At 41.5% G+C, this 21,098-nt stretch overlaps 1 protein-coding gene across 1 annotated transcript; it reads right to left on the reverse strand.

The window, feature by feature from the left end:
• Window positions 1-515: 515 nt before the first annotated feature.
• On the reverse strand, window positions 516-19,242 carry slc2a11l (solute carrier family 2 member 11, like). Its single transcript, XM_020466341.1, has 12 exons — window positions 19,162-19,242; window positions 18,878-18,976; window positions 17,724-17,884; window positions 17,424-17,548; window positions 17,154-17,283; window positions 16,900-17,048; window positions 16,537-16,724; window positions 12,239-12,349; window positions 3,443-3,544; window positions 3,122-3,197; window positions 2,904-3,031; window positions 516-962 (listed from the first exon to the last, which is right to left on the reverse strand). The coding sequence occupies exons 1-12, from the start codon at window positions 19,183-19,185 to the stop codon at window positions 744-746; spliced, it is 1,512 nt and encodes a 503-aa protein (XP_020321930.1). The 5' UTR covers window positions 19,186-19,242; the 3' UTR covers window positions 516-743.
• Between the last annotated feature and the right edge of the window lie 1,856 nt (window positions 19,243-21,098).

Here is a 21,098-nt window from a genome sequence, read left to right on the forward strand (position 1 = left end):
AGTGTGCAAAGCTGTCATCAAGGCAAAGGGTGGCTACTTTAAAGAATCTCAAATATATTTCTGGTTACTACTTCATTCCATGTGGTATTGCATAGTTTTGAGGTCTTCACTATTATTCTACAATGTAGAAAATAGTAAAAATAAAGAAAAACCCTTGAATGAGTAGATGTGTCCAAACGTTTGACTGGTACTGTTTTTCTTGTGAATATAGACAGTAGACATAAGTTTCCATTTGAAATAATCCTACACACCACAGTAATGGAAAAAAGACTCTCAAAGTGAGTGTAATAAATCAGACAGATAAGCTATGCATGACAGCCCTGCTGACTCACCAATAAGAAACTCAAGGCGAGCTGATTGAATCATGCTAAAATTATGTACCTTACCTTGTTCATCAGTAAAGTGCACACAGAATACCGACTTTACAAGTAGGTGTCAGAGGTAAAACCTCTCCCTCCCTGATTAGTGTCTGTATGGCTGGGGCCAGAGCCTGATAATGACAGATGTTGGCCTGCTCACAATACTAAAACTATTTTAATAGGGGGCCCAGAGAGGTAACATTTTTATCACACAATACTTACCATCATAAAGGTCAAAATTATTGATTTGTAATCAAGATGACAGCAGACTGGACATGGGTGTGTGGGGCAAATCTTAACAGAGGAGTTTTCACAAAGAAAATGTTTTCACAGGAACGACAAAACAATGTGCAAGTCAGACACACAAGTCATTATGGAACATGTTCAGAATTTGGTGGTTGTGCATGCCTTGATATGACTGGGTTCAGGAGGTCTCGACCTTCCCTCCCCCGAGGATCCACTGTTGGGATGCATCCTCTGAAACTCGGCCGTTATCTCCATGACAGTGCGGTTCTTGGTCTCAGGCACGTTGTACCACACAAACATCCCAGACAGGAAACAGAAGACGAAGAAAATCAGGAAACAAAAGTAGTCCATATTCTCCTGTGTATAAGAATATACTGTGAGTGTATGTGTGACATCAGCTGCCATGGTTACACATAAAATAAGAGTACCTTTACCTATGTAAGGTACTAGTGACACAATACGTAAGGTACAACTGTTACACCTGTTGGCAGTTTGTGTATAAAATCAAATAACATTTTATTGGTCACATACACATGGTTAGCAGATGTTATTGCGAGTGTTGCGAAATGCTTGTGCTTCTAGTTCCGACAGATTACATGCAAGATATTGCACTAACAATTCCACAACAACTACCTAATACACAAAGCTAAGTAAAGGACTGGAATAAAAATATACACTACCGTTCAAAAGTTTGGGGTGACTTTGAAATGTCCTTGTTTTCCATGAAAACATACATGAAATGAGTTGCAAAATGAATAGGAAATATAGTCAAGACATTGACAAAGTTATAGTGATTTTTAATTGAAATAATAATTGTGTCCTTCAAACTTTGCTTTTGTCAAAGAATCCTCCATTTGCAGCCTTGCAGACCTTTGGCATTCTAGTTGTCAATTTGTTGAGGTAATCTGAGGGGATTTCACCACATGCTTCCTGAAGCACCTCCCACAAGTTGGATTGGCTTGATGGGCACTTCTTACGTATCATACGGTCAAGCTGCTCCCACAACTGCTCAATAGGGTTGAGATCCGGTGACTGTGCTGGCCACTCCATTATAGACAGAATGGCTGCTTCTTCCCTAAATAGTTATTGCATAGTTTGGAGCTGTGCCTTGGGTCATTGTCCTGTTGTAGGAGGAAATTGGCTCCAATTAAGCACCGTCCACAGGGTATGGCATGGCGTTGCAAAATGGAGTGATAGCCTTCCTTCTTCAAGATCCCTTTTACCCTGTACAAATCTCCCACTTTACCACCACCAAAGCACCCCAGACCATCACATTGCCTCCACCATGCTTGACAGATGGCGTCAAGCACTCTTCAGCATCTTTTTAATTTTTCTGCTTCTCACAAATGTTCTTCTTTGTGATCTGAACACCTCAAACTTAGATTAGGCTGTCCATTACACATTTTTCAAATCTTCCTCTGTGCAGCATCTGTGTGCTTTTTCCCATCTTAATATTTTATTTTTATTGACCAGTCTGAGATATAGCATTTTCGTTGCAACTCTGCCTAGAAGGCCAGCATCCCGGAGTCGCCTCTTCACTGTTGACGTTGAGACTGGTGTTTTGCGGGTACTATTTAATGAAGCTGCCAGTTGAGGACTTGTGAGGCTTCTGTTTCTCAAACTAGACACCAATGTACTTCTCTTGCTCAGTTGTGCACCGGGGCCTCCCACTCCTCTTTCTATTCTAGTTAAAGACAGTTTGCGTTGTTCAGTGAAGGGAGGAGCACACAGCGTTGTACAAGATCTTCAGTTTCTTGGCAATTTCTCGCATGGAATAGCCTTCATTTCTCAGAACAAGAAGAGTGACGAATTACAGAAGAAAGTTTTGTTTCTGGCCATTTTGAGCCTGTAATCGAACCCACAAATGCTGGTGCTCCAGATACTCAACTAGTGTAAATAAGGACCGTTTTACTGCTTCTTTAATTAGCACAACCGTTTTCGGCTGTGCTAACATAATTGAAAAAGGTTTTTCTAATGATCAATTAGCCTTTTAAAATTATAAACTTGTATTAGCTAACACAACGTGCCATTGGAACACAGGAGTGATGGTTGCTGATAATGGGCCTCTGTGCGCCTATGTAGATATTCCATTAAAATAAATAAATAAAGCCGTTTCCAGCTACAATAGTCATTTACAACATTAACAATGTCTACACTGTATTTCTGATCGATTTTATGTTATTTTAATGGACAAAAAAATTGCTTTTCTTTCAAAAACAAGGACATTTCTAAGTGACCCCAAACTTTTGAACGGTAGTGTACATACAAAGACAAGGTGTGAGAAGCTGATGTGCTCACCACTATGACTGGGAAGATCAACCCCAGGAGGAAGAGGCCCAGCCAGTTGAGGGTGCAGCCGATGGTGTAGGCAGCTGATTTGAACGACTGGTTGAAGATATCACCAGGTAGAGACACTGTCACTCCAGCTAGGAGCAATAAACAATGAAAATACCAGATAAGTAAGTTGATCCATTGTTTTGGCATGGCTTAGTCATACGTCAGGGTATAGGACCCACCTGGTCCACTGGAGAAGAAGAAGATGAAGATGAAGATGAGAAGCATACTGCAGTAAGGCATCCAGGAAACTTGGATCTGAACAACAAACAACAAAGGTGTAACTTATTAATGAGCCATTGTTGTTTCCACCCACGGTAAAATATTAATGTAACCCAGTGATAATATATAGGGACATTCTGTGAACTTTAGAGCTGGATGACATGCCTCAGAGAATTCCATTCATTCATTAGTAATGAGTATTGTTCTATTTGTGGTAAAGATGGAACCCACAAACTATGTAGTTGATGACAGTAGTGTGTTGCTTATAATGTTTGACTTACCTGCAGGTAGAGTGTAAGGGTCAGGAGACCCAAGGTAACTGCCATGCATAGGTAACCCCTATAGAGCATTAGCTTCTTTCCTGTGCTCTCAATCACCATCACCTGTCATTCCAAAGGGGGGTTAACGATCAGAGTCAAATAGTGACATTAGGAATTTCACTGTCAACTGGACATAAATACAACACCACAGGGGTGGGGCACTCTTAGTAAACACAGTTGAAGTCGGAAGTTTACATACACTTAGGTTGAGGTCCTTAAAAATGGTTTTCAACCACTCCACAAATGTCTTGTTAATAAACTATAGTTTTGTCAAGTCGGTTAAGACATCAACTTTGTGCATGACACAAGTCATTTTCCAACAATTGTTTACAGACAAATTATTTCACTTATAATTCACTGTATCACAATTCCAGTGGGTCAGAAGGTGGAGGCTTGCAAGCTGAAGAACCCCATCCCAACCGTGAAGCATGGGGGTGGCAGCATCATTTTGTAGGGGTGCTTTGCTGCAAGAGGGACTGGTGCCCTTCACAAAATAGATGGCATCATAAGGGGGAAAATTATGTGGATATATTGAAGCAACATCTCAAGACATCAGTCAGGAAGTTAATGCTTGGTCGCAAATGAGTCATCTCAATGGACAATGACCCCAAGCATACTTCCAAAGTTGTGGCAAAATGGCTTAAGGACAAAAGCGTGTGCGAGCAAAGAGGCCTACAAACCTGACTCAGTTACACCAGCTCTGTCCGGAGGTATGGGCCAAAATTCACCCAATTTATTGTGGGAAGCTTATGGTTGGCTACCTGAAACATTTGACCCAAGTTAAACAATTTAAGGCAATGCTACCAGGGAATTTATACTATAATTAAATGTCAGTAATTCTGAAAAACTGAGTTTAAATGTATTTGGCTAAGGTGTACTTCCGACTTCAACTGTAGTTACGGGCTTGAGAACATGCAAGTCTAGTTGACAAACCCCTCTTAAAAGGTCAAACAAAAGATGATGCATGCATAGCCGTGGGAAGTAGGGGTACTGAGGGTGCTGCAGCACCCGCTGAAAAATCAGAACACTTAAAAAAAATCTAAAAAATAATAAATATTTTTTCAGAAAAGTAGAGCATTGAGGACATTACTAGTATTAGCGGACCGATATCCCGATGATTGGGCAATTTTTTTCTTCTTCAGCATCTCAGCTTTGGCAAAAAAGGTAGTTGTATAATTAAGAACTTAGTGATAACGTCGCAGCTATCACAAGCTGGCAGAGTGTTTAGTTCATTACCAAGTGTCGCCACCTTCTGCTGTGAACATCTCAGTTTTGGACATTATTTCCTTTCTGACCAATTTATTCATTACTGTGCGTGAATACCAAAACTACCACATCTTAAATGGACAGTTAATTGGATAATCAAAGCTGAGTGACATGGCACATAATTGCAAACATTGTTCATCTCCAATCACAATAAAGGAACTCTAAACTGAGGAACTGTCTCTCTCGCTGTTTCTCTAATAGGAGTACAATCTCCATAACTTATCAATTCCAGTGGCATCTCCCTCTAATTCAGTAGCCTTTGTTTTGTCCTGTTTCAACAGAAGTAAATTAACTTGACTTATTTTCGCCAGTTGATGCACCATAGAGCTAGCCAAAAGTTGGCTAACGTTAGATATTTTTGCCTTAATCACAGTCAGTATAGCAATGTAACGTTATTGATCTGTCAGTTTCCCTAGCCAATTCCCAACTTTACACACTGACACAGTATAAACAGCTCTACAGACTTCACTGTCATGTTGCAGTCAGTACACAAAACTATGCTCCTCATGTCTTAGCAGGATCAGATGATGACAGGTGTCTTGAACACACTGCACAACACGTCACTTCCTGTTGAACACGGAATGAGGGAGAGCTCGGTTTGATATTTTGGTCTATTGAATAAGTTTGGTTACTAGCTAGCTCCCTTTTGTGTTTGGATTCCATGACGCGGTTAGCATCAGTTGCTGGTACCGCTACCATCTGTTCAGTGATCCCGCCGACCAAGGCTGGGTCTGAGGAGCTGCTTGGCGTAGCACCTAGCCTAGCTGGCTGCCTATTAAGCTAGCAGGATTTTCTTAAGGGGTTGAACGCAGCCCATGATGCAGTTAGCCATTGTGGCTGGGACCACGGATGGTCTCGGGCTTCTGGCGGTCTGCTGTTTGTTGTTTCCAGTCTTACCTGTGACGTGCCCTGTTTGGATTGTAAACAGTAACAGCGTAACCTACGTTGCTACCATGACGAAGACCAAACCCGGCAGGAGTAACGTTGAGGACAGTGTTGTCTCTATCACAGGTGAAGGATATTTTAAACTAACAAAAGTAGTTAAACAGTTGTTACAACAACAAGAAAATTGCTTCAAGTGTTGTGTGCAAATACTGGTGGAGTCAACTAATAAAAGAAATGGATGGCCTGACCAGAGAGATCCAGGACCTAAAGAACAGTTTGCAGTTCTTCCAGGGTCAGCTTGATGAGTTGAAACAGGAGAATGGCAAGATGACAGCAATCTAAGTCATTGAGAGAGGACATCAGTTCTGTTTGGGAATCCATGATAACAATGATGGAGAAATTAGATTATTTTAAGGGACAATCAAGTCGGGACAACATGGTTGCTGACAGAATTCCCGAATATCCATGAGACCTGGGCGGAGTCTGAGAACAAAGTGAGGGAAATGATCTCGGCGAAACTGAAAATGGACCACAGGAGGTGGAGTGTGCCCACAGGACTGGAAAACCCACCACCGGCCCAGGTGACAGGCCAATAGTTGTCAAGTTCCTGAGGTTCAAGGACAAGGTAGCTGTTCTGGAAAGAACCAAGAACTTGAGAGGAACGTACATCTTCCTCAACGAGGACTATCTTGAAGCTGTGCGCCAGAAGAGGAAAGAACTGATCCCAGCCATGAAAGCTGCCAGAGCACGTGAGAACATTGCTTACATCTGCTATGACAGGCTCATTGTCCACACTCAAGCGTTATTGAAGTGTTGTGTTTGCAGGTTCACCTGGCACATCTAAAGCTTTTTATTTTGGCGTGTTGCTATAGGCCACCAAGTGCTAACAGTCAGTATCTAAATAATATGTGTGAAATGCTTGCTAGTGTATGTGATGTAAACGGAGAGATCCACTTCCTTGAGGATCTCAATATTGACTGGTTTTCATCAAGCTGTCCGGTCAAGAGGAAACTTCTCACTGTAACCAGTAACTGTAATCTGGTTCAGGTTATTAAATCAACCTACCAGGGAGTTTACAAACACTAAAGGAACCAGATAGTCCACATGCACTGATCCCATTTTTACTAATACTGTAGAACTTTGTTCTAAAGCTGTATCCGTACCCAATGGATACAGTGATCACAATATAGTGGCTATATCCAGGAAAGCCAAAGTTCCAAAAGCTGAGCCTAAAATAGTGTATACGAGATCATATAAAAGATTTTTCTGTGACTTATGTAGACGTCAAAATATTTGTTGGTCTGATGTAAGGAGATTCCAGACACTGCACGTGATGAATTTATGAAATTGCTTCTTCCAGTTATTGTTAAGGCGCCATAGATTGCTGAGGAATTGAAAAACCATGGTTGAAAGAGATGGGGCAAAAGGACCGACTAATAAGTCTGGCTGCACATCTGACTGGCTGACTTACTACCAACTGAGAAATTGTGACTAAACTCAACAAAAAGAAGAAGCTGTATTATGAAGCCAAGATAAATTATATAAAGAATGATTGAAAAAAAAACTTGAGTACTATAAATGAAATTATGGACAGAAAGACAAATTCAACTCCATCTTTCATCGAATCAGATGGCTTATTCATCACAAAACCATTTGATGTTGCCTATTATTTTAATGATTACTTCATTGGCAAAGTGGAGAAACCTAGGCAGGAAATGCCAACAACAGTGAGCCATTGTATTCATGCATAAAAAAATGAATAATGAAAGAATAGCATTGTGAGTTTTGTAAAGTTAGTGTGTGAGGGGTGGAAGAATTATTGTTATCGATCAATAATGACAAACCTAGCATTGACAACTTAGATGGAAAGCTACTGAGGATGGTAGCTGACTCCGATTATAGCCACTCCTATCTGTCACATCTTTAATCTGAGCCTAGAGGAAAGTCTTTGGCCTCAGGCCTGGAGGGAAGCCGAAGGTATTCCAAAACCCAAGAGTGGTAAAGCGGCCTTTACTGGTTCTAACACCAGACCTATCAGCTCTTAGCAAACTGTTGGAAAAAATTGTGTTTGACCAAATACAATGCTATTTCTCTGTAAACAAATTAATAACCAACTTTCAGCATGCTTATAGAGAAGGGCACTCAACATGCCCTGCATTGACACAAATGACTAATGATTGGTTGAAATTCATTCATTATAATATTGTAGGAGCTGTACTGTTAGATTTCAGTGCAGCCTTTGATAGTATTGATCATAACCTGTTGAGAAATATTGTGTTATGGCCTTTCAACCTCTGCCATATCATGGATTCAGAGATATCTAATAGAACTCAGTTTTTTTTTAAATGGAAGCTTCTGTAACGTCAAACTTGCAAAGTGTGGTGAACCACAAGGCAGCTCTCTAGGCCCTCTACTATTTTCCATTTTTACCAATGACCTGCCACTGGCATTAAACAAAGCATGCGTGTCCGTGTATGCTGATGATTCAACCATATACACATCAGCTACCATAGCTATTGAAGTCACTGAAACTCTTAAAGAGTTGCAGTCTATTTTTGGAATGGTTGGCCAGTAATAAACTGGTCCTGAATATCTCGAAAACTAAGAGCATTGTATTTGGTACAAATCAAGTTCTAGACCTCAGCTGAATCTGATAATGAATGGTGTGGCTGTTGAACAAGTTCAGAAGACTAAATTACCTGGTGTTACCTTAGATTCAATGGTTGTAAAAATGGAGAAAGGTATGTCCGTAATAAAGAGATACTCTGCTTTTTTAACACCACCCTCCACAAAGCAAGTCCTGCAGGCTTTAGTTTTATCTTATCTTGATTATTGTCCAGTCATATGGTCAAGTGCTGTAAAGAAAGACATAGCTAAGCTGCAGCTGAACCAGAACAGAGCCGCATGTCTTGCTCTTCATTGTAATCAGAGGGCTAATATTAATACTATGCATGCCAGTCTCTCTTGGCTAAAAGTTGAGGAAAGACTGTGTCACTTCTTGTTTTATAAGATCCATTAATGTGTTGAAAATTCCTAATTGTTTGCATAGTCAACTTACACACACACTTACCCCACCAGACATGCCACCAGGGGTCTTTTCACAGTCCCCAGGTCCAGAACAAATTCAAGGAAACGTACAGTATATAGAGAGCCATGAGTGCATGGAACTCCCATCTTATATAGAGCAAGTGAACAGCAAACCCGTTTTCAAAAAACAAATAAAATAACCTCACAGCACAACGCCTCTCCCACATGTGACCTACTTTTTATTTTTTTATTTTTTTTATTTCACCTTTATTTAACCAGGTAGGCTAGTTGAGAACAAGTTCTCATTTGCAACTGCGACCTGGCCAAGATAAAGAATAGCAGTGTGAACAGACAACACAGAGTTACACATGGAGTAAACAATTACACAGTAGAAAAAAAAGTCTATATACATTGTGTGCAAAAGGCATGAGGAGGTAGGCGAATAATTACAATTTTGCAGATTAACACTGGAGTGATAAATGATCAGATGGTCATGTACAGGTAGAGATATTGGTGTGCAAAAGAGCAGAAAAGTAAATAAATATAAACAGTATGGGGATGAGGTAGGTAAAATTGGGTGGGCTATTTACCGATAGACAGCTGCAGCGATCGGTTAGCTGCTCAGATAGCAGATGTTTGAAGTTGGTGAGGGAGATAAGTCTCCAACTTCAGCAATTTTTGCAATTCGTTCCAGTCACAGGCAGCAGAGAACTGGAACGAAAGGCGGCCAAATGAGGTGTTGGCTTTAGGGATGATCAGTGAGATACACCTGCTGGAGCGCGTGCTACGGGTGGGTGTTGCCATCGTGACCAGTGAACTGAGATAAGGTGGAGCTTTACCTAGCATGGACTTGTAGATGACCTGGAGCCAGTGGGTCTGGCGACGAATATGTAGCGAGGGCCAGCCGACTAGAGCATACAGGTCGCAGTGGTGGGTGGTATAAGGTGCTTTAGTAACAAAACGGATGGCACTGTGATAAACTTCATCCAGTTTGCTGAGTAGAGTATTGGAAGCTATTTTGTAGATGACATCGCCGAAGTCGAGGATCGGTAGGATAGTCAGTTTTACTAGGGTAAGTTTGGCGGCGTGAGTGAAGGAGGCTTTGTTGCGGAATAGAAAGCCGATTCTAGATTTGATTTTAGATTGGAGATGTTTGATATGAGTCTGGAAGGAGAGTTTACAGTCTAGCCAGACACCTAGGTACTTATAGATGTCCACATATTCTAGATTGGAACCATCCAGGGTGGTGATGCTAGTCAGGCGTGCGGGTGCAGGCAGCGAACGGTTGAAAAGCATGCATTTGGTTTTACTAGCGTTTAAGAGCAGTTGGAGGCCACGGAAGGAGTGTTGTATGGCATTGAAGCTCGTTTGGAGGTTAGATAGCACAGTGTCCAAGGACGGGCCAGAAGTATACAGAATGTTGTCGTCTGCGTAGAGGTGGATCAGGGAATCGCCCGCAGCAAGAGCAACATCACTGATATGTACAGAGAAAAGAGTCGGCCCGAGAATTGAACCCTGTGGCACCCCCATAGAGACTGCCAGAGGACCGGACAGCATGCCCTCCGATTTGATACACTGAACACTCTGTCTGCAAAGTAGTTCGTGAACCAGGCAAGGCAGTCATCAGAAAAACCGAGGCTACTGAGTCTGCCGATAAGAATATGGTGATTGACAGAGTCGAAAGCCTTGGCAAGGTCGATGAAGACGGCTGCACTGTACTGTCTTTTATCGATGGCGGTTATGATATCGTTTAGTACCTTGAGCATGGCTGAGGTACACCCGTGACCGGCTCGGAAACCAGATTGCACAGTGGAGAAGGTACGGTGGGATTCGAGATGGTCAGTGACCTGTTTGTTGACTTGGCTTTCGAAGACCTTAGATAGGCAGGGCAGGATGGATATAGGTCTGTAACAGTTTGGGTCCAGGGTGTCTCCTCCTTTGAAGAGGGGGATGACTGCGGCAGCTTTCCAATCCTTGGGGATCTCAGACGATATGAAAGAGAGGTTGAACAGGCTGGTAATAGGGGTTGCGACAATGGCGGCGGATAGTTTCAGAAATAGAGGGTCCAGATTGTGTATGTACTGACATGTATGTGTAACTGATAGATGCACACACACATTTAAAAAGATTAACATGTAGTGTGTATGTCAATTGTAAAGTATTTTGTTTGTAATGTCTTTTTCATTAAGTGTCAGACCCCAGTAAGACTTGGTGTCGCTATTGGCGTCGGCTAATGGGGACCCTAATAAATCAAATCCCAGCAGGGTCACACAGCCAGGGGAGACCAGTGTATGGAGCTCAGGTGAATTTTACAGTATATTATAACAATCAATGAATGGATTCAAAGTTCCATCTTGAGTTGATGGTTAGGATACAGTCTGGGATCTGGGAATTATGGTCATTTCAATTATTGAACCATTGATTTTATTCTTGGATAATATAATGTATACATGTACGCCAATGCAATTCTTTGTCATGCCTCATCTGAGAAGGATCAGATGGTGACAGGGGTCTCAGCAGGGTCAGGCAACCAGGGAAGACCAGTCGACGCTGAGGTGAACTTTTACAAATGCAACACTTTATTCTCTCTGTGCAGCAAACACTGGACAAGCCAGAAGATTCAAAGATTGAAAACTATTTTAAGGCAGTCTGACAAACCTCTAAAGTTGATTTCCAAACTATATCAAGGGTTGATAGAGGCTTTCCTGATGACACAAAAGATGCCAAACAAAAATGTGAGGAAGACCTGGGAAGACACTAGTGATGATGAATGGATACAGATATGTTTGAATGCCCAGCCATGTTCATATAATCTCAGACATAAATTACTGCAGTTTAAGACCATTCATAGAAAGTACTATATGCCTGTGAAACTGAATATCATGCACTCAGAAATGTAATTCCTCTGCTGGAGGTGTAAAACACAAAAGGGGACATATTTCAATATGTTATGCTCTTGTGAAGGCTGACTGAATTCTGGCAAAGAGTATGTTATTTTATCTCAGCATGTCTACAGATCCTCCTTTCTCCATGTTTTTGTTTGTTTGGAAATATTGATACTGGAGACTTGTCAGAAGAAACTGTGTAACCTAGCATTTATAGTGGCTAAGAAATACATTGCCTTTAATGGGAAGGTTGGTTATCCTCCCTCAATGTCACAATGGATGGCAAAAATGTCATTCCATGTGTTATTTCATAGTTTTGATGTCTTCACTATTATTCTACAATGTAGAAAATAGTTTTAAAATAATAAAAAAACATGAGTAAGTGTGTTAAAACTTTTGACTGGTACTGTGGGCTCCCGAGTGGCGCAGCGACTCTAAAAAACTATATCAAGCAAGTATTTCTATTCTGCAAGTATTACATCAGATTAACTGTTTTGTACAGAAATATAATTTAGTTTCAATGTTTTCACAAAAGAAGTCCACTGGGCTTTTACTAGTCCTGTATTAGTGGACCGATGTAGACGTTTTCAGCGAGTAGTCCTCCCTCCCATATGAACCGTCATAAACAATTCATAAAGGCTCATATAGGGTTAATAAGAGTTAGTGATGAGGGATATGGTAAAACACGACTCACACAGACCATGGAGGTAGAAACCTCACACAGACCGGTTCCCAAGGCAACATGGCGTAACTGGTGTGTGGGGATCCCTGCAGTACGGAACACATCAAATGAGTAAAGGTACACCTGCAGAGGAGCAGAATGACAAGGTTTATCACTTAATCAGACTCGATACTCTGAACAAAAATATAAAAATGCCACATGAAATAATGTCAAAGATTTTACTGAGTTGCAGTTCATATATGGAAATCAGTCAATTTAAATAAATAAATTAGGCTCTAATCTATGGATTTCACATGACTGAGAATACATATATGCAGGTAGGGGCATGGATCAGAAAACCAGTGAGTATCTGGTGTGAACACCATTTGCCCCAGGCAGCATGACATCTCCTTGGCATAGATGATCAGGCTGTTGATTTTGGACTGTGGAATGTTGTCCCACTCCTTTTCAATGGCTGTGTGAAGCTGCTGGATATTGGTGGGAATGTTGTCATACACGTCAATCCAGAGCATCCCAAACATTCTCAATGGGTGACATGTCTGTTGAATATGCAGACCATGGAAGAACTGGGTCATTTTCAGCTTCCAGGAATTGTGTATAGATCCTTGCAACATGGGGCTGTGCATTATCATGCTGAAACACAAAGTGATGACGGCCGATGAATGGCACGACAATGAGCCTCAGGATCTTGTCACGTTATCACTGTGCATTCAAATTGCCATCGATAAAATGCAATTGTGATCATTGTCCGTAGCTTTTACCTGTCCATACCTTAACCCAACCATAGAACCCTGGTGAGGATGACAAGCACGCAGATGAGCTACCCTGAGGGGTTTCTGACAGTTTGTGCAAACCCACAGTTTCATCAGATTTCCAGGTGGCTGGCCACAGACGATCCCGCAGGTGAAGAATCCGGTTTTGGAGGTCCTGGGTTGGCTTGGTTTCACGTGGTCTGTGGTTTTGAGGCCGGTTGGACGTACTGCCAAATTCTCTAAAATTACGTTAGGGGCGACTTATGGTAGAGAAATGAACACTCAATTCTCTGGCAACAGCTCTGGTAGACATTCCTACAGTCAGCATGTCAATTTTACACTCCCTCAAAACTTGAGACATTTGTGGCATTGTTTTGTGTGACAAAACTGTACATTTTAGAGTGGCCTTTTATTGTCGCCAGTACAAGGTACACCTGTGTAATGATCATGCTGTTTAATCAGCTTCTTGATATGCCACACCTGTCAGGTGGATGGATTATCTTGGCAAATATATTAATGCTTACTAACAGGGATGTCAACAAATGTGCTCCCTTTTATTTCAGCTCATGAAACATGAGATCAACACTTTACATGTTGCATTTCTATTTTTGTTCAGTATAATTGAATGGACTTCAGGTAGGTTTTGATCAGACAGTGACATGCTATGGTATATTTGTACAGTGGGGCAAGAAAGCATTTAGTCAGCCACCAATTGTGCAAGTTCTCCCACTTAAAAAGATGAGAGGCCTGCAATTTTCATCATAGGTACACTTCAACTATGACAGACAAAATGAGAAAATAAATCCAGAAAACCACATTGTAGGATTTTGAATGAATGTATTTGCAAATTATGGTGGAAAATAAGTATTTGGTCAATAACAAAAGTTTATCTCAATACTTTGTTATATACCCTTTGTTGGCAATGACAGAGGTCAAACATTTTCTGTAAGTCTTCACAAGGTTTTCACACACTGTTGCTGGTATTTTGGCCCATTCCTCCATGCAGATCTCCTCTAGAGCAGTGATGTTTTAGGGCTGTTGCTGGGCAACACGGACTTTCAACTCCCTCCAAAGATTTTCTATGGGGTTGAGATCTGGAGACTGCCTCGGCCACTCCAGGACCTTGAAATGCTTCTTACGAAGCCACTCCTTCATTGCCCGGGCGGTGTGTTTGGGATCATTGTCATGCTGAAAGACCCAGCCACGTTTCAGGAGGTTTTCACTCAAAATCTCATGATACATGGCCCCATTCATTCTTTCCTTTACACGGATCAGTCGTCCTGGTCCCTTTGCAGAAAAACAGCCCCAAAGCATGATGTTTCCACAACCATGCTTCACTGTTAGTATGGTGTTCTTTGGATGCAACTCAGCATTCTTTGTCCTCCAAACACAACGAGTTGAGTTTTTACCAAAAAGTTATATTTTGGTTTCATCTGACCATATGCCATTCTCCCAATCTTCTTCTGGATCATCCAAATGCTCTCTAGCAAACTTCAGACGGGCCTGGACATGTACTGGCTTAAGCAGGGGGACACGTCTGGCACTGCAGGATTTGAGTCCCTGGCGGCGTAGTGTGTTACTGATGGTAGGCTTTGTTACTTCGGTCCCAGCTCTCTGCAGGTCATTCACTAGGTCCCCCCTGTGTGGTTCTGGGATTTTTGCTCACCGTTCTTGTGATCATTTTGACCCCACGGGGTGAGATCTTGCGTGAAGCCCCAGATCGAGGGAGATTATCAGTGGTCTTGTATGTCTTCCATTTCCTAATAATTGCTCCCACAGTTGATTTCTTCAAACCAAGCTGCTTACCTATTGCAGATGCAGTCTTCCCAGCCTGGTGCAGGTCTACAATTTTGTTTCTGGTGTCCTTTGACAGCTCTTTGGTCTTGGCCATAGTAGAGTTTGGAGTGTGACTGTTTGAGGTTGTGGACAGGTGTCTTTTATACTGATAACAAGTTCAAACAGGTGCCATTAATACAGGTAATGAGTGGAGGACAGAGGAGCCTCTTATTAAAGAAGAAGTTACAGGTCTGTGAGAGCCAGAAATCTTGCTTGTTTGTAGGTGACCAAATACTTATTTTCCACCATAATTTGCAAATAAATTCATAAAAAATCCTACAATGTGATTTTCAGGATTTTTTTCTCATTTTGTCTCTCATAGTTGAAGTGTACCTATGATGAAAATTACAGGCCTCTCATCTTTTTAAGTGTGAGAACTTGCACAATTGGTGGCTGACTAAATACTTTTTTGCCCCACTATATACAGTGCCTTGCGAAAGTATTCGGCCCCCTTGAACTTTGCGACCTTTTGCCACATTTCAGGCTTCAAACATAAAGATATGAAACTGTATTTTTTTGTGAAGAATCAACAACAAGTGGGAGACAATCATGAAGTGGAACGACATTTATTGGATATTTCAAACTTTTTTAACAAATCAAAAACTGAAAAATTGGGCGTGCAAAATTATTCAGCCCCTTTACTTTCAGTGCAGCAAACTCTCTCCAGAAGTTCAGTGAGGATCTCTGAATGATCCAATGTTGACCTAAATGACTAATGATGATAAATACAATCCACCTGTGTGTAATCAAGTCTCCGTATAAATGCACCTGCACTGTGATAGTCTCAGAGGTCCGTTAAAAGCGCAGAGAGCATCATGAAGAACAAGGAACACACCAGGCAGGTCCGAGATACTGTTGTGAAGAAGTTTAAAGCTGGATTTGGATACAAAAATAATTCCCAAGCTTTAAACATCCCAAGGAGCACTGTGCAAGCGATAATATTGAAATGGAAGGAGTATCAGACCACTGCAAATCTACCAAGACCTGGCCGTCCCTCTCCACTTTCAGCTCATACAAGGAGAAGACTGATCAGAGATGCAGCCAAGAGGCCCATGATCACTCTGGATGAACCTGGATGAACTGCAGAGATCTACAGCTGAGGTGGGAGACTCTGTCCATAGGACAACAATCAGTCGTATATTGCACAAATCTGGCCATTTCTTAAAGATATCCATAAAAAGTGTTGTTTAAAGTTTGCCACAAGCCACCTGGGAGACACACCAAACATGTGGAAGAAGGTGCTCTGGTCAGATGAAACCAAAATGGAACTTTTTGGCAACAATGCAAAACGTTATGTTTGGCGTAAAAGCAACACAGCTCATCACCCTGAACACACCATCCCCACAGTCTCTCGATGTGCAAAACTGGTAGTGACATACCCCAAGCGACTTACAGCTGTAATCGCAGCAAAAGGTGGCACTACAAAGTATTAACTTAAGGGGGCTGAATAATTTTGCACGCCCAATTTTTCAGTTTTTGATTTGTTAAAAAAGTTTGAAATATCCAATAAATGTTGTTCCACTTCATGATTGTGTCCCACTTGTTGTTGATTCTTCACAAAAATACAGTTTTATATCTTTATGTTTGAAGCCTGAAATGTGGCAAAAGGTCGCAAAGTTCAAGGGGGCCGAATACTTTCGCAAGGCACTGTATCCTAACTACAACTCTTGCTCAAACACATCCAAACACAATGTCCTCGTGGACCAACTTCATGAAACTCACAGCGTTGATGCCACTGAACTGCAGGGTGGTGAAGGCGACGAGGATGGTGAGGAACTGCCAGCGTACATCCTGGTCCAGGATCAGGTCCAACACAGTGTGGCTGCGGACTCCCTTCATGGAGGCGTGCTCCACCAGCATCTCCTCCACCTCCGCACTGTGGTCTCTGTTGCCCCACAGCCTGCGGATGGCTACAAGGGGGAAAGGCCCAGTAAGATACACAAGTGGAAAAGGATATTAAAGCCCAATAAGATAGACTACTGAGTCAGATATTATGATGATGATTGTGAGGATGATTATGAAAACACTAATTGCATCAAGTACATTTTTAGTGAGGTAGCGTTCCTGAGGCAACCCATTGCTTACCCTTCTCACAGCCCTGGCGGTCACCCCGGTCCAGCAGCAGGTATTTGGGTGACTCTGGGAGGAAGGGCAGGGTGATGAGCTGGAGCAGGGCGGTCGCACCACTGAAGCCCAACAACCAAGGCCACCTGTCCTCTGTCCCCAATAACTCACTGCAAGGACAGAGTACACTTTCAAATAATAACACATTGTTTGTTCACCACAGGTTAAACTGATATAAGCATCCCTGACTGACACACTAGGACCATATAGCTCACCTGATCCCCAGAAGCTGACCTGAGAACTTCCCCATGGACAGAAAGGTGGAAACAGACACACCCACTATCCCTTGCAGCCTCTTGGGGGCACATTCCACTAGGTACATGGTGTGGACACTGAGGCTAGCACCTGCAGCACACACAAGAAAGGATCAACCTTATCAGACAGTTTGGCAGCATCAATCCTCTAGTGAGATATTAAGACAGGTATAAAGATGACCTTGTTTTGGATGGACCTTTCTTATGAATGGAATCCATTCATCAGCTTACCTGCATTAATGCCATAGAGGAAACGTCCAACCATGATCATCTCAAAGGACATGGCCGTTTTACTCAACAGCATCATCCCAGCACCACCAATGGCAAACAGGTTGTTCAACAACAGGCATCTCTTTCTGTTAAGTGTGGTAGGGAAAAATAATAATCAATATAATTCCTGTTCTACTACAACAAATAGTAACCACACCAACACACCTTCAAACAAGAGGCCAAAATCATTGCATGGCCAGGATGCATACCCCAAGTCTTGGACCAGTATGAAACCTGACACTTTCTACTACTACCACTTACCTCCCATATGCTGATGAGAGGCGGCCGGCACACAGGGTCCCAAGGAGACCCCCGATGCAGAAGATGGAGACGATGAAGGACCAGATGAGAGTCACTTCCCACTGTTCCAGGGATATACTATACCGCTGCAGGCATGTGGTGTTCACGAGCTCCTTTATGAACTACAGCAACACCAAGATGGTGGCCGTGACGTTTTGGAATTGGGTCAGTCAAACAATTACGGATCTCAAACCATTTCTCATTTTCCCCCCAGACAAAATATTTACAGTTTACATTGGTGCATGCCTCCAACTGAAGTTGTTGCTTTGTTGAGAGAAAATAGTGACTTGGAGCTATTACATTATTGTTATAGAAACTTGAGTGTAACTTTTTTTAGTTCAGTTTATTAATTCGACCATTTAAAAAAAACAAGCACACATAAAACCTGAAAAAGCCATACATGCACATGAATAAAATCATGGAGGATAACACACAATAAAGTCTGGGACTTATTTCCATTGTGGTCCTCTTGAGACAAGACGGCTGGACAAGATCCAACACAGTATGGCAGTGAAATAATAAAACAAAACAGAGAAGAACATCTCTCTCATCATTCCAGTTACATCATAGGGGTTACTCATATGGGCACAGAAGACAAACATATTTTTACTTTATATTTAAAGCTGCCCAGAAAGGATGTTGTTTTTATGGGCAGAGGCAACTCATTCCATTCTGAGGCTCCAGTATACAAGAAAGTACCTTTGCCAGCATTACTCCTGAAAGTGTATAAGCACACATCAGCAACACCTGATCTGGTGCTGTGAATGTGTGTATCCTTAACACGAGGAAGGTAATCACTACGATATTTGGGCGCAGGACCATAAATACTCCTGGAAACCAAACCTAGTCTAATCTGGGACACGCTAGCCTCAACAGGCAGCCTGTTGAGATCCTGAAAGCAGCTCCTGCCTATGTGAGTATGTGGACTCACCTTCAATACTACCCTGATCAGCTTATTATGGGCCATCTGGAGCTTCCCCTTCATACATTTCATAAAACCCCCAAACCAGGAAGTACGAGCATAGTAACAACTGAGATTGGTTTACAAAGCAACATGTATGGTGGTCTACTTTTGTCATTTAAAAATACTTTTGAAGTGGATCAACAGTACTCACAGGAGAAGGTGAAGTTAGGACAGATATATGAAAGCCGAACTGGAATGTCCCACCAATGCCACTAATAAAAATGGCAGCAATAAGAACAGGACTTTCTAACTGGACACAGAAGAGGAAATATAAGTAAGCCTGCAACGATACACCATAAAAACAAAAACAGCACTGGCAATTAGAATTGCCAAACAAGCAGTGATATAGTTGGGCATTGCGTAGTTACCATTAGTCACAAATGGCCAATCAAAATATATATATATATATGAAAAATCACAAATATTGCCACTTACCAGAAGCATCAAGGCATGTGCCATAGCTAGACCCTGGTTCAATGCAAAGGAATGAGGGTAAATGAGACTCAACCAAAACAAATGTCTAACTGAAAGTGGTGATATGTTAACGTTAGGGCTGTGACGATTATGGCATTTTGGGTAATGATTGTCATGCAAATAACAGGGTTAGTTATAACTGTCAATTTTTTTTGTATGTGTTGAGCTTGTAATTTATATTTGAAAAATATATACCTAATGAATACAACACAGCTTTGCTGTTACCTATGTCTCATAAACAAATGGTTTTGACCATGTTTGGAAACGAAGCTTCTCATTCCAACCATGAGGTTCTGCTTGGCTCTTAAAATGATTACCAACTTTACCCTATTCATGTTAAAAATTAAAAAAAACCTGCTCTTGGGTAAAGTATATCTATCTACTTGAATACAAAGTTAAATCCCCCTTCACCTAAATTGAAGACTATCATTTTGGTTACACAATTATACAATAACTGTGCCAGTCCAAGTTAATGTATACACAGCTGAAATTATTGACCAAAAGTTATCATGTCAAAAAACCTCCTGTCCCCTCAAAAACAAATGCATATCCTTGTAGTTAAGAATAAGGTCCAACTTACGTGCATCCTGCAATGTCAAGTGGTATCTGGAAATAGATTATTACACCTTGCATACAATTGACATGAATATAACACTTGATCCAAAATATTAATTTAAATATTATAAGGAAGATTTGCCTTTATACCAATATAAAACATGTTTGTTATAGGCAGTCATCTTTATCACCACATGGATAATACAATTAAAAAGGCGCTAATACAACGTTTGAAATAAATAATTTGTTGGAAGCGAAACTGACTCGCATAAATAAATAATCTAAACCAGGCACATAAACTATAAGAGCCTCAGACAATGTTCTCCATATAATTAGTTGTTTTATTTTCACCCTCTCCCTTAGTCAATATTGTCCTGTTGTAGCCGATTAGTCAGGTCCATAATTATTGGCGCCCTTGATAAAGATGAGCAAAAAAATATGAAATAAATACATACTGAGCTACAGTTGAAGTGGGAAGTTTACACACACTAAGATGACTGTGCCATTAAACAGCTTGGAAAATTCCAGAAGATTATGTCACGGCTTTAGAAGCTTCCGATAGATTAATTGACATAATTTTAGTCAATTGGAGGTGTACCTGTGGATGTATTTCAAGGCCTACCTTCAAACTCACTGCCTCTTTGCTTGACATCATGGGAAAATCAAAAGAAATCAGTCAAGACCTCAGAAAAACAATTGTAGACCTCCACAAGTCTGGTTCATGCTTGGGAGCAATTTCCAAATGCCTGAAAGTACCACGTTCATCTGTACAAACAATAGTACGCAAGTATAAAACACCATGGGACCACGCAGCCATCATACCGCTCAGGAGGAGAGACATGTTCTGTCTCCTAGAGATGAACGTACTTTGGTGCGAAAGGTGCAAATCAATCCCGGAACAACAGCAAAGGACCTTGTGAAGATGCTGGAGGAAACAGGTACAAAAATATCTATAGCCACAGTAAAACAAGTCCTATATCGACATAACTTGAAAGGCCGCTCAGCAAGGAAGAAGCCACTGCTTCAAAACCGCCATAAAAAAATCCAAACTACGGTTTGCAACTGCACATGGAGACAAAGATCGTACTTTTTGGAGAAATGTCCTCCTGTCGGATTAAACAAAATTAGAACTGTTTGGCCATAATGACCATCGTTATGATTGGAGGAAAAGGGGGAGGCTTGCAAGCCCAAAGAACACCATCCCAACCGTGAAGCACGGGGGTGGCAGCATCATGTTGTGGGGGTGCTTTGCTGCAGAAGGGACTGGTGCACTTCACAAAATGGTATCATGAGGACGGAAAATTGTGGATATATTGAAGCAACATCTCAAGACATCAGTCAGG

Source organism: Oncorhynchus kisutch, linkage group LG29 (assembly GCF_002021735.2).
Source record: "Oncorhynchus kisutch isolate 150728-3 linkage group LG29, Okis_V2, whole genome shotgun sequence".
NCBI classification, from domain to species: domain Eukaryota; kingdom Metazoa; phylum Chordata; class Actinopteri; order Salmoniformes; family Salmonidae; genus Oncorhynchus; species Oncorhynchus kisutch.